The 14,212-nt window shown below is 36.9% G+C and overlaps 1 protein-coding gene across 2 annotated transcripts in view; it reads left to right on the forward strand.

Annotated features, from left to right (window-relative positions):
* The window catches only part of Frk (fyn related Src family tyrosine kinase), a 130,001-nt gene extending 116,194 nt beyond the window's left edge, over nucleotides 1–13,807 (forward strand). For both annotated transcript variants that reach the window (XM_021204746.1, XM_021204747.2), the window contains exons 7-9: nucleotides 8,214–8,395; nucleotides 10,356–10,521; nucleotides 10,911–13,807. In XM_021204746.1, coding sequence (XP_021060405.1) covers nucleotides 8,214–8,395; nucleotides 10,356–10,521; nucleotides 10,911–11,122 — 560 coding nt within the window. In that variant the 3' untranslated portion in view covers nucleotides 11,123–13,807. The remainder of the gene's footprint in view (nucleotides 1–8,213; nucleotides 8,396–10,355; nucleotides 10,522–10,910) is intronic.
* The last annotated feature ends 405 nt before the right edge of the window (nucleotides 13,808–14,212 follow it).

The raw sequence follows: 14,212 nt of genomic DNA on the forward strand, positions 1-14,212 counted from the left end.
TGTGTGGATTCATTTCTGGATCTTCAATTCTATTCCATTGATCTACATGTCTGTCGCTGTACAAATACCAGTTTTTATCACAGTTGCTGTGTAGTACAGCTTAAGGTCAGGCATGGTGATTCCACCAGAGGTTCTTTTATTGTTTAGAATGGTTTTTGAAGTTTATTATTTTTATACCACATATATCATGTTTATTAAATATATTTTTTGAGAAAAAGAATATCTTAAAGTACCAAATTTCATGTCAATTGTGTATCTTAATACATATAATGATAGAAGAAATAAAAGATTTAAATGATTTCGGAAGAGGGTAAAGACTTTCTTACAACTTCATATGAGAAAACAGTGATCAACATGTAAAAGACAGAGAAATCACCTTTCTGGAAGAATATATTTCAGAACTCCATGTTTTATGTGGCTTATTTAAAAAAATGTCTAAACAAATGGACATTCTCATTCTTAATATGAATGTTTAATCAAAAGAAGGTAAGGATGCAAACTATGTATTCACACTATGATAAAGTCATGGCATTTCTGTTGCATGGCTGTGTTACTAAGTGGCAAGACAGAGAAAGATGGGAGAAGCAGATATCTGTCGTCAAGTATGAACAGCCAAATTGCCCACTGACCAAAACTCAGGGGAAAAGAGGTCTCTTGTGTTCGCTCAACCTAAGTAATGCAAACCTTAAACAAACATGGACAGTTTATATAGGCTGGTAAAAATGAAACTATGCTCGATGTTAGTTTTATGTCACTTTTTACTGAAGTTATTTGCTGAGCATACTCTAAGTTATGGAGGGTTCATTATAGACTGAAACTAGACAGTGTAATGGGACAGACAGGATGATACTGGTAAATAAAATAAAACAGTTCGAATATTGCTCTGTGCATTAAATTATGTGATTTACTGGAAATCATATACATGAGCTACCAATAGTAGAGGGCATATTCATTTTTTCTTTAAAGATTTTATTTATTTATTATATGTAAGTACACTGTAGCTATCTTCAGACACTCCAGAAGAGGACATCAGATCTTGTTACAGATGGTGGCTCACCACCATGTCGTTGCTGGGATTTGAACTCTGGACCTTCAAAAGAGCAGTTGGTGCTCTTAACCACTGAGCCAACTCTCCAGCCCACATTTTTCCTTTTTTTTTTTTTTTAATACTGTTATAATTACTATGTGGCAGGTGTTTTTCCATGTTACTTAAACACATGAACTTAACTCTTTTTTTTTTTATGAGACAAACAAATATTCTCACTTTACAATTAGAGAAACAGTCATGGGAAAGTTAACAACTCATTTAAGGTGCATGTCCTTAAACTTGGGACTACGGTTTCAGCTTTAATGCTACGGATAGCACTGATATTGTTTTCCTAGTCTGGATTAGTTGTCTGTTGCTATTCTATGAACATTTATTATGACAGTTGCTCTAGTCAGTGTGCTGGTTAGTTTTATGTCAACCTGACAAGCTAAAGTCATCTGAGAAGAGAGAGCCTCAATCGAGCCAATGTCTTTATAAGATGAGGCTGTAGACAAACCTGTATGGCATTTTCTTAGTGATTAATAGGGGAGGACATAGCCCATTGTGGATGGTCCTAGGTTCTATAAAAAAGCAGGATGGACCAGCCATGAGGAGCAAATCAGTAAGCAGTGTCCTTCCATGACCTCTGCATCAGCTTCTGCCTTCAGGATTCTGACTTGCTTGAGTTCCTGCCCTCACTGCTTTTGATTATACACCGTTATATGGAACTGTGAGTGAAATAATTCTTTCCTCTCCAACTTGCCTTTATTCATGGTTTCCTCACAGCAATAGTGACCCTAACAAAGACAGTCAGGAATGTGGTTTACTAGGTTTCATAGCTCAGGTGTCATAGTTCATGGTTAAGGTGTTATCATTTGCCAAAATCATCTTAAAGTTCTAGAAGGGATGAATCAATCACCAGACCAACTCATGTTGTTGGCAGCAGCTGGCTCATCCTGGGTTGTTAAGTTGAGACAGTCCGTTCTTTGCTGGGTTTTGGCAAGAGGTTGTCATGTGCTCCCTATCACATAGGATGGCTTATAATTTCCCAGAGGTGTGAACAGGTGAGAAAACAAGAGAGTAAGTACCATGAGTAAATGGAGGTTCAGGTTTTTGCAACTTAATTTTGGAAATGTACCTTCAGTTTTTCCATATTCAATGAGTTAAATGTGTGTAACTGGGTCCATACCAGCTCAAGGGAAGAAGATGATGATTAGGAGGCAAAGATCAGCAGAAGCTATTCGAGAATTGCCTACAACATATGGTGAGCCATCAGCACCTCCTCTTTCCTCTTTCCTCTTTATTTCCTTACTGAGTGGATTTGATATCAAAAGGCAGTCTGTTGTAGCCACCAGAACATCAACGTGTTATCATTGTACTTCATGCTGAGCTTTATTTAATGTTCACAATAACACTTTTTTGTTCAACTGAGTAGTTAGTGTTAGAGACTATAGCATACAATTTAAAGCTTTTGTGACTTCACATACTAAATTAACCACTTTTAATATCCTTAAATTGTCTTTTAGGTGTTTTTCACTGAGAGGTGACATGAGGATTTACATTTTTCCCACTGGTCTTTACATTATGAAATGTATTCCTGTCACTTCAGAGTTGAGGGATATTTAAGGGTCTGGCCTGAATATCCTATTGATTATTGCACACATCCAGTTGCTCCAAGCTAGCAAAATTGCTAGCTTAAATGTGATTTTCTGTGTGTGTCCTGGACAAAAAGAAATAAGGAACCAAATGACTGGTGAACCATCAGTCATGTACTAATGGTTCTTGTTTCACAAAATTATGTATGTGTGTGTCTGTGTGTATACATGTATATTATTATTTCCTCCTTATTTCATCCCGAGTTCTGAAGATTGAACTCCATCTCCTGCTAGACAGGAGCTTTGCCACTGAACTCAGTGGTGGGTCTCGTCTTTCCTTTTTTCAGTGGAGCATTTTGGTATTTGCTGTTTCACCTTACTGTCTCCACATCCTCCTCACTCACACGTCATCATCCCTTATGCACCATCTCTCATAAAACTGGCCTTTCTGCTACCCTGCTCATCAATGTCTTCGCATTACTGCAGCTAACGAATGCCTTTATCTTGCTCGGTCTGTGTATCAAAGTTGACTATGATGGTAATTTGCTCTTAAAACACTGGACTCATCAAAGCCCATCCTCTGTCATGATTCTAGCTCATCCTTCCCAGGTTTCTTGCAGGTTTACTCTTCTCCACCAAGTCTAGTTGTTGGTGTTCTCATGAATGCGTTGCCTTTCTTTCTTTCTTTCTTTCTTTCTTTCTTTCTTTCTTTCTTTCTTTCTTTCTTTCTTTCTTTCTTTCTTTCTTTCTTTCTTTTTTCTTCTGAATTTTGTCACTAGTATTTTCATGGCTGGAATGCTATTAAGAAATCTATCACCTGGGGAGGTGCCAACCCATTCTGAAATACCAGACAAAGGCAAATGCCAGCTTTCCAACGAAAAACTGGTGGATCTGAAAGTCTTGGGTGAGCTTCCAGACAGTCCCAGGGACCTTGAGAATATTCATCCCTTGACATCAAAAAAGATAAGGCCTGGAGAGGAAGCAATTGGTCATCCTTCTGTAAGATCATTATTCTGTGATGGCAGTGTATAAGTGAGCATAGCTGTAAACTTGGTGAAGTAGCAAAAGTAGGGAATGCAAATGAAAATTGAGTTGTAAGCACAATAAAGATTCACCTCTTACTTGAAGTATGTTAACTGTGCATTAGTTTTAAAGAGGGATTCATCTTCAAAATTGAACAGAGATGAAATGCAAGTCTCTAAAAATCTGACAATTTAGCTAATAAATATCAATCCCCAGGGACAAAGTATAAAACCAATTTAATCAGCTAATGGAAATCAAAGGCTTACCAAGAACATTTTTTTTTTACTTTTTAAAAATTATATTCAACACAATATATATTTCATAACAATCACAAAAATGATGTACATGTTATTAAATGAACATAAAGAGATAAAGTCTTTTTGTTTGTTTGTTTGTTTGTTTCATTTTTAGTAGAGATTAAAATCTTGGCTCTTACTGTGGTACAAACCCAGAATAAGAACAATATTTAGACTTTGAAGTTCACTGCAGTAATGCTGTACTTCAATGTCCTTCATATCACAAAAGGGTTTTTCTTCCATAGTAGCTAAGCTAAGAGTTGACAGTTCTGCTGTGCCAAGGAATGAATTGTAGGCATGATTATTTGGATACAGATTTCCTGCTATGGTCAAAGCTATTTGACTTGAGTGATTGTCATCATTCTCAGCCCATAGGGAACAGGTTACACTCACTTAAGAAATGGTGTGTGTATTAGGATGGTCTATCCATGAAGTCATTCATCAACTGTTTCAATGAACAATGGTTCTGCTTGGAGGGTGGCACAGACATTAGGTGAAGGTAGGATTCTGGTTCATTGGTGTGATGATTTTGAAAAGCATTTATCTCAGAAATAAGAGTAACTTATAAAATTCTCTTCTTCAAAATTGATACAATAAATACAAATATTAAGCAAAACATTCAGTCCCACTCTTTGATGTTCTCTTATAAGCCACCTCCCAAATTAATTTTCTATGTTTCTTTTGGCTGTATGAGTAATTTTGAAATATGTAAGCTGTTATGAAAACCATAGGATAGTGTAAAAACATCAAATAGACAATCCTACTAATAGAGAGCCTGAAATAGGAGAAGCATGATTTCAAGACCATTATGTGGTACACAGCAAGACACTGTCACATACAAACAAGTAGAAAGTATATATGGATTGTACAATATTGGATATATTTCTCCAATTACCAAATTGGAGAGACCACTGGATAACAGCCAACATATTTCTAATTCCTCATATTTTTGAATTTCAATCAATTAGGATATATTGGTAATATTAATTTTCAGGTTAAGAGATATTAAGGAGAGCTGATTGTTACTTCCTGTTATTTTTGTTGTTAGAGGTGGAATTATGTGTGTGTGGGTTTGTTGAAAGATTACATTTTTTCTTTTTCTATGGCATAGTTTGTGTTGGTATTTTCCATCTATTATCCTTTGTAGGGCTAGATTTATGGAAAGATATTGTGTAAATTTTTTTTGTCATGAAATACCTTGGTCTCCGTCTATGGTAACTGAGAGATTTGCTGGGTATAGTAGCCTGGGCTGGCATTTGTGTTCTCTTAGGGTATGTATGACATCTGCCCAGAATCTTCTAGCTTTCACAGTCTCTGGTGAGAAGTTTGGTATAATTCTGATAGATCTGCCTTTATATGTTACTTGACCTTTTTCCCTTACTGCCTTTAATATTCCTTCTTTTTTAGTGCATTTGATGTTTTGATTACTATGTGACGGGAGGAATTTCTTTTCTGGTCCAATTTACTTGTAGTTCTGTAGGCTTGTTGTATGTTCACAGGCATCTCTTTAGGTTAGAGAAGCTTTCTTCTATAATTTTGTTGAAGATATTTCTGGCCCTTTAAGTTGAGAATCTTCATTCTCTTCTATACCTATCATCCTTAGGTTTCTTCTTCTCCTTGTGTCCAGGATTTCCTGGATGTTGTGGGTTAGGAGCTTTTTACTTTTTGTGTTTTCTTTGACTGTTGTGTTAATGTTTTCTATGGTATCTTCTGCACCTGAGATATCTCCTGAGATTCTCTCTTCTATCTCTTGTATTCTGTTGGTGATGCTTGAGTCTATGATTCCTGATCTCTTTCCTAGGTTTTTGTCTCCAGGGTTGTCTCCCTTTGTGATTTTTTTTTTATTGTTTCTACTTCCATTTTTAGATCCTGGATGGTTTTGTTCATTTCCTTCACCTGTTGGATTGTGTTTTCCTGTAATTCTTTAAGAAATTTTTGTGTTTCCTCTTTAAGGGCTTCTAGCTGTTTACCTGTGTTCTCCTGTATTTCTTTAAGGGAGTTATTTATGTGCTTCTTAAAGTCCTCTATCACCATAATGAGAAGTGATTTTAGATCTGAATCTTGTTTTTCCGATGTGATGGTGTATCCAGGCCTTGCTATGGTGGGAGAATTGGTTTCCAATGATGCCAAGTAGCCTTGGTTTCTTAGGTTCTTATGCTCGCTTCCTGACATCTGGTTATTCTCTAGTACTACCTGCCCTGGCTATATCTGGATCCTGTCCTTCCTGTGATCCTGGTTGTATCAGAACTCTTCAGAGTCCAGCTGTTTCTGTGTCCTGTAATTCTTTGACCCTGTAATCCTGAGATACAGGATGTGTCCAAGCTTCTGGGAGTCAATCTGCCTCTTGGATCCTGAGATCCTGGTGTGACCAAGCTCCTGTGATTCTAGCATCCTGTGATCCTGCGTGTGTTAGAGTGCCTTGGAGTGTTGCATCCTCTGGGTGTTGTTGGACTGGCTGGAGAGTTTGTGTCCAAAGTCTGTTCAGGGCACCAGCCTAGACAGAGAGGAAAGAACCTGTGCCACTGGTCTGACAGAGTTCCTGCATTTCTGGGTCCTGCTGGTCCCAGTTTCTCCTGGTGTTGGGACAGATGTTGTGTCTGCCTCACCTCTAATCCTATGATCCTAGGCATGTTAGAGCGCCTGGGAGTGGAGATTCCTCGGGGTGTTATGGAACTGATGGTGGAGTTTGTGTCCAAGGTCTGCCCCCATGAATGTCTTTCATTCTAGTTATCTAACACACTTGTTCCTGCTTATTAACAAACCATTAAATTTATATGTTTAGCTGAAACTGTGAGCTCTAGACACACAGATTTCTCTTCTTTCTTCCTGTTCTACATAGGTAATTCATATATATTTCTGGGCAATTAAATTGTTACACTTTTGCACAGGAGTAATGATAATATTAGCATCTAGGATCTATTGGGCTCTTCTTGGGTACTTGATATTGTGTTAAGGGCTTTACAAGTGTTAATTCATTTGAAATTCTACTTTAACAATGGATACTCTGAATTAATTACTGTTATCACTATGTAGACAAAGACACTCAAGTACAGGGCTGTTACTCGTATTGCTCAAAGTCACAAAGCAATATGAAGAATAGCCTTGATCTCGAGTCTGATACTCTGATGTCATTTCAGTCTTCCTAATTCCTGAGCTAGAGTTTCCTCTGATGTCAGGGCTTGTGTCTAAGTCTAATGACCACAAATCCAGGTGACTATATAAAATAGTATTTGATTTAGGAAGTCAAGGAGAACAGGAGTTTACACTTTTGTGAAATAACCCCAGAACTTTAGATATCTGAAGATACTTGCCAACAATGTGGTAGTTTAGCCCAAAGATATGAAAATTCAGAATTTCCAACAGTGGCACTATTTGTTTCTACTAATGATCAATCCTAGTATACTACATAATACCTATATTTCTATTTTTCTATACCTAGCTATATAGAATTAGTTCATTTAAGGTGTGTCTGTGTCTGCAGAGATGCTCTGAGAATAGCAAGCCAAGAGGGTGATTAAAAATGCATTATGCATGTGGATATAAATGTAGTATATACATTTTATAAGTGTTATATCCTTAAAATTTGTTCATGACCTCATTTTAAAGAAAAATCTGATGAAACAATGAAAAATTCTCTTTGGTTTGGCCAGATTGTGTGATATTTCTCTGTCTCTCTGTCTTTCTGTTTCTGTCTCTGTCGTCTCTGTCTCTGTCTCTCTGTCTCTGTCTCTGTCTCTGTCTCTGTCTCTGTCTCTCTCTCTCTCTCTCTCTGTGTATATGTGTGTGTGTGTGTGTGTGTAAGTTAGAGGTCAATATTGAGTGCTTTCCTCCATAACTGTTCGTTTATGAGACAGAGTAACTGGGTCTGGAGTTCACTGATTGATGAGACTGACTAGCCAAGAAGCTCAGGGGTCTTCCTTTCTCTGCCTCCACAGCACTGGAATTACAAGCATGTACACCATGAGAAGATTTTTTTTTTATAACAGTGCTGAGGATCTAAAATTCAGGTTTTCATTCACTAAGCCATCTCCCTATTCTGGAAATGCTTTAAAGAAAGGCAGAAGCTCCCAACTGAGTTTCCATGAAGAGGCGAATCGATGGTGTGTGATTCTGAAAACACACAGACTAGCCCATGTTTTAGGATGATGGGATACTTTTCTGTATTCTTTGTAGATTAGTGTCATAGCATATATGATTGATTTATCAGATTTCTCAGAATTTGCTAGTTCAGTATTTTCCAAAATAAACTCCCATTTTCTCTTCTTTTTTCAGATGATGGTGGGTCAAAAATCCATTTGATTCAACAGGTAGACATGGCGGCACAGGTGGCTTCCGGAATGGCCTATCTTGAGTCCCAGAACTATATTCACAGAGATCTGGCTGCAAGAAATGTCCTTGTTGGTGAACATAATATCTACAAAGTAGCAGATTTCGGACTTGCAAGAGTTTTTAAGGTAGATTTAGTTTTGTTTTAATTAGTTCTTAGAGTAGGTTAAACAGCAACAAAGTTAAGATAGTGATAAGTTCATGATTATTATTTAAAACTATTTCGCTGCTAGATGTGTTACTACGACTTAGGATCCCAACACTCAAGAGGGTGAGACAAGAGGATTTTGGGTTTGAGATCAGCTTGAACCTCAGTGAGACTCTTGTCTCCAAATAATAATTGCAACAAGAGTAACAAAGACACACACAGACACACACACACACACACACACACACACACACACACACACACACACACACACACACACACACACACACACACAAAACAAATAAAACTTTCATGTTGTCTATCTCTGGTCCATTGATAAAGACAAGTTATATAGGATCTTACAGACAGAGTGCCTTTCTATTTCTATGAAGAGGGGCAACCAAGGGAAAATGGTAATCATGCAGACAAATAAATATGAGATTAAAACTGTAGTTGAGTTTGTGGCCTACTTGTCAGATGCTACCAGCACCACCCATCTGCTTTTACACATTCCTTCTTCAGAAAGCAATAGACACTTGACAATAGGCTAAGGCCATACTACAATGATTCTGCAACAATCATCAGCTTTCTATGTGATTGTGTGGATACGTCAGTGTTTTATATATGCATTTGTGTGTGTCCTTTTGTCTGTGTGAGTACATGTATAGGCCAGAAGTTTATATTGAAATGTCTTCTTCATTCTTTTCTACATCTTGATAAAATGGTTTTAATAATTCTTTGAGGATTTCATACAATGCATATTGGTCATATTCATCCCCTCTCCCTAACTTCTCTCAGACATAGCTCCTACCTCTCTACCCACACAACTCCCTCTGCCCTTCAACTATACTTGTTATAGGACAAGTTTCTCACTGAACCTGTAGTCTTCATTTTGGCTAGATTGGCTGGTCAGCATGTCTCTAGGATCCACCTGTATCTTCATTCTCAGCCCTGTGTTATACACATGTATCACCTGGTTTTTACATAGATGCTGGTGACTTGAACTCACGGTTTCATACTGCTTAGAAAGCATGTTGTCCACTGAGCCATCTCTCCAAAACTAAACCACTAGGTTTTCATTTTCCTATACTCACCCTGTTTTGTAACATTAATCCAAAGAGACTGATAATTAGACATCAGATGAGGTGTTTAAATCTAAACTTAAAATTAGATTTCCATACCATTCACTAAAAATATGAATGTAGAGCAAAAGTGGTAAAGATTTTCTTTCCATATCATCTTTCCTGTTTTTTAGAAATTAATTAAAATTAAAAAGTCACTATGTTGATAAATTAATTTAAATTATCTAGATAGCACTTTTTGGTATTAGCAAGTGCTTTAGATGATAAAGCAATGCAAACTTTTCTAAAAAAGGTTTTATTTAGTTTTATTTCATGTATATGTGCTTTTTCCCTGCATTTATGCCTGTGCATTTATGTCACTGCAGAAGCCAGAAGGTACCAAATCCTCTGGAGCTAGAGTTATAGATGGTTGTGTGCTACCATTTGGGTGCTGGGAACCAAACCTGTGTTCTTGTCAAGAGCAGCAAATCATCTTAATTACTGAACTGCCTCTCTAGCCTTAATATCAGTCCATAGCTCTTCATGGCTAAGAGCAAATAAAACCAGACATCCTTTGCTTCTCCTCCTCTTTCTTCTTCTTCAGTTTGTAAAGGACTTATACAAATCCAAATGATCACAGATTCTCCTACCTGCAATGGAATGATGCTACTCAGGCTCTTAAGATATATCTTGCTAATGATCTTTCACTGATTTTTCTAGTCTTATATGTTTCGTTCAGAATATCTGATATTATAATGCAAATCAACCTAAGCCCATACTGAATATTTGCCTCTATATTTTCATGTGACACAGGTTACAAATAAACAAGGGCAGCACAACCAATTACTAACTTGGCTTGAATCCTTGTTGCATTATCAGGTGGATAATGAAGACATCTATGAATCTAAACACGAAATAAAGCTGCCAGTGAAGTGGACTGCACCCGAAGCCATTCGTACTAATAAATTCAGCATTAAGTCTGATGTGTGGTCTTTTGGAATCCTGCTATATGAAATCATTACTTATGGCAAAATGCCTTACAGTGGTGAGTGATTAATTCAGAAGTGGGCCTTTCTGTTGCAGGTCATTTGCTTAGATGTGACTTTAACTGCTTTGCATAGATTTAGAGGGCAGAGTTATGAGGCTGACCATACCATGTGCCTGGAGGAGCCCGATAGATAAAATTTGATGATGATAATTTGCATTAATGAAGTGGTTTATTACTTTCTTCTCCTTTACTCTTGAATTGCAGTCTTATAGACATGACTTGCTGCTGGTTTTAGTTTAATATTACAGCCTGGGAAATGGATTGTGGGTCTTATTTTGGACCTCATCAAGGGAAAAAAAATTCCTTTATAGCCCGAGTTCAGTGTCAACTATAATTTGAAGACTGATTGTCCACTTTTTTTTTTTGTTCTAATTTGTATGTCTTAGGTATGACAGGTGCTCAAGTAATTCAAATGTTGAGTCAAAACTACAGACTACCACAGCCATCTAACTGCCCACAGCAATTCTACAGCATCATGCTAGAGTGCTGGAATGTTGAGCCTAAGCAACGGCCAACATTTGAGACCCTGCATTGGAAACTTGAAGACTACTTTGAAACAGACTGTTCCTATTCAGATACAAATAACTTCATAAACTAAACATCAAAGAAAAGAAGAAATATAATGAAGATATGAAAACGTGGGACTCATCAGTCCAGAAGTACTATCTATTCAACCAACTGTGAAATCAGCTTATTTTGACATATTCAAGTGGTAGGATGAACTCAGCCATGCATTCCATATCAAAAAGATAATCTTTGTATTTTATTGACTAGGAAACACTGCAGGACAGTATAAGATAATATGTCATTTTTCCTCACTGCCTGGTAAAATCAATCACACTAAATGAAGTTATTTTTTTTTTCCTTTTGAGAACTCCTCACATTTCTATTTATTGTTTGAATGCCCATCAAGAGAATCAACAGATGACAGTGTTTACTCAGTTACTGTTGTGGCATTTTCCTGTTTACTAATTAGACTGGTTATTCATTATTCCTCAAATTGCTGAATCCCATCAGGCTGTTATTATGAAGGAATTTGATTGCTTTGCTGCACAGCAGGACCTGTGCTTTGAGATATTTTTTTCCTCTCTTTTAAAATATCCTGTAACTACAATGATGGCAAAGCCATGTTAAACGACTTGATTGTACTTGAAGTAATTGCACATATTTTTCCTATGCATAAGAAAATGAAGCAGCTGTTGAGAAAAAGAATTAAAATCTTTCTCATTTTGTAGAAGGAAATGATGGAGTTTGCTGTATACCTCAGTATGTGTCATTGGAGAATCATCTGCATTAGTTTAATCTCTTAATGTCAGGAATCAGGTTGCAAAGCTGATGAATTGTTATGTATGGGAATATAGGGGAAATACCACATTGCCTACCAGGTCTGAGAAATAGATATTAAAGTGGCTTAGAGAAGCTAACAGAGAGCTGGAGGATTGCTGCAGTTTTCTAAGTAATAATACAAAGTTCCTTTGGCATGCAGGCCTATTTTAAATTGGCTTCAAAACAGGCCAATCAGCACCTGAGGCTAGGAATAATGTCTGAATGTAGTTATGAACTGTCGTTTTTGTCTGTTAAGTCTGGATGCTTTCTAGTATCTTAGTTTTTTTCTAACCTTGAAGAGCGTTCCTGTTTTCTTAGGCAATGTGTGTATCAAATCTTCTGCATCATTGGATGGTTAGCAAGACTTTTCTGAAGTTAGCTCCATATAGTCCGGAATCTTCTAATGTGCAGCACTGAATGACCATTCCAAAAGGAAACTGAGTATATCAAGTTTATTTTCATCCTTCTTTAAGAGAGAAGGGAATATCTAGATGGTCACAAGGATCCCCTGCGAATTAAAAAACATTCCAATTCTTTCAAATGGGAACTAGAAGCAAAGGCATCAGGGACTAACCATTAGCCATTGGGTGATGTCACTTCCCTAGCTGCATTTCTGTTACCGTAGTAGAAATCCTGACAAAAACAAAAGCAAAAACAAAAATCAAAACAAAATAACCAACCAAACAAAAAACAACTTAGAAGAGACAAGGTTTATTTTAGCTTACCATTCCAGGCCATTGCATCACAGCAGGAAGTAACTGTGACAAGAGCATGAAAATGATTTCATCACATCCACAGTCTAAGAGGAGAGAGACATAACTAGAGAGACATAACTATATGCACCCATGCATGACTTGCTTGTTTGCTTACTTGTGCTCAGGTCAATTTTTACACTCTTAAAAAGTTTGGGACACCTTTGCCTTGGAAATAGCATGTCACACAATGGGCTGAATAATTAACTTAATTAAGACAATTCTGTACCGACATCCCCATAGGCAAGTCTGATATAAAGAATCATTGTCAACTCATTGTGACTCTCTTTCTTGATGATTCTAGGTGCTGACAAATTGTCAATTATAGCTAGTCATTAGACCACTTAAGACTCAAATCTTATCAAAATTTCCCATCTACCTCAAGCATTGTCTGTGTTCCACTGGTCATAGGTAGCCACCAGTGGTAAATGAGGCTCCTTGTTCTCTTATATTTAAGAAGACAAAATGGACAACTTCACTCTTAGGCATTATCCCAAGCTTCTTACACACACACACACACACACACACACACACACACACACACACACACATTCCATTCCCATTTGAGGTGGAGGAAGCAGGTGGCAAACCCAGTCCTGTGGCTAATGAACAACAATCAGCACAGTGGATATGAATGCCAAGTGTTGATTGACTTGGAAGAAAGTCTGCACTGAAGCTGGGGATATGAACTTCTCCAAGACAAGTTGTTTATTTGAATAAAATCAGAGATGAGTAACTGGTTAGGTGTCCATTATCAGAACTACTTAAGATGAATTAACTGTTGGAATTAATCTAGTACATGTATGCATTCATTTATCATCTTAAACATTTCTGAAGACTTTAATCTGGATCATAGGAAAAGACTATAGATGTGCTTAGAGAAGGAAAAGCATTTGTAAGATAAGGTGACTATTAATATTTTAATTAGTTGACAGAGCAAGTAGTAGCTTCAGTTGTTTCTTTCAGATTATCTGGTCTAATGTAACCAAGGAGATGATATTCAACAACTAGTCGGCTAAAATGAAAATTTAAAAAGGACTCCTTTTCCTGAGTTCATTTTTTCAGAACAGATTCTGCTTGGGGCATATATAGAAATGAGGGGCAATATTCCCATTTCATTGTGCAAATTCAAATGCTATGTACTTTTATGTGGTAGCTGATAATAATAATAAATTTGTAGTAAGATCTAGCTTTTAAATATAAAATGGCTATCCGTTCCTGCTTTAATACTACCTGAAACTTGTTTAACTCACTGTATTTGATTCTTGGAGACATTTATGTTCAGGGCTCTGTCAAAGCAATCTATTATTCTTGTTTTTACTCTGATGGATCATGGGGGAGGGGGGGAATAATGGATTCAGTTATGAGAAGCAATAATAGATTTTTTTAAACTGACATAAATTTCTCTTCCTGTATAGAATAAAAGGATCAGGAAAGAGATAGGCTGAATTTCCTTCAATGAGGCTGCTGTTGTTGAAGTTACCTCCCATAAATTGTAGCCAAGCACTTTTCATGTAATGTATTATTTATGTAATTCAGTTATTTGAAGATGGTAGCGAGGGATATGAGTACATCATTTTATGTGGTATTTCAAATCATTTTTGACAAAA

The sequence above is a fragment of the Mus pahari genome, chromosome 9 (assembly GCF_900095145.1).
Source record: "Mus pahari chromosome 9, PAHARI_EIJ_v1.1, whole genome shotgun sequence".
NCBI classification, from domain to species: Eukaryota; Metazoa; Chordata; class Mammalia; order Rodentia; family Muridae; genus Mus; species Mus pahari.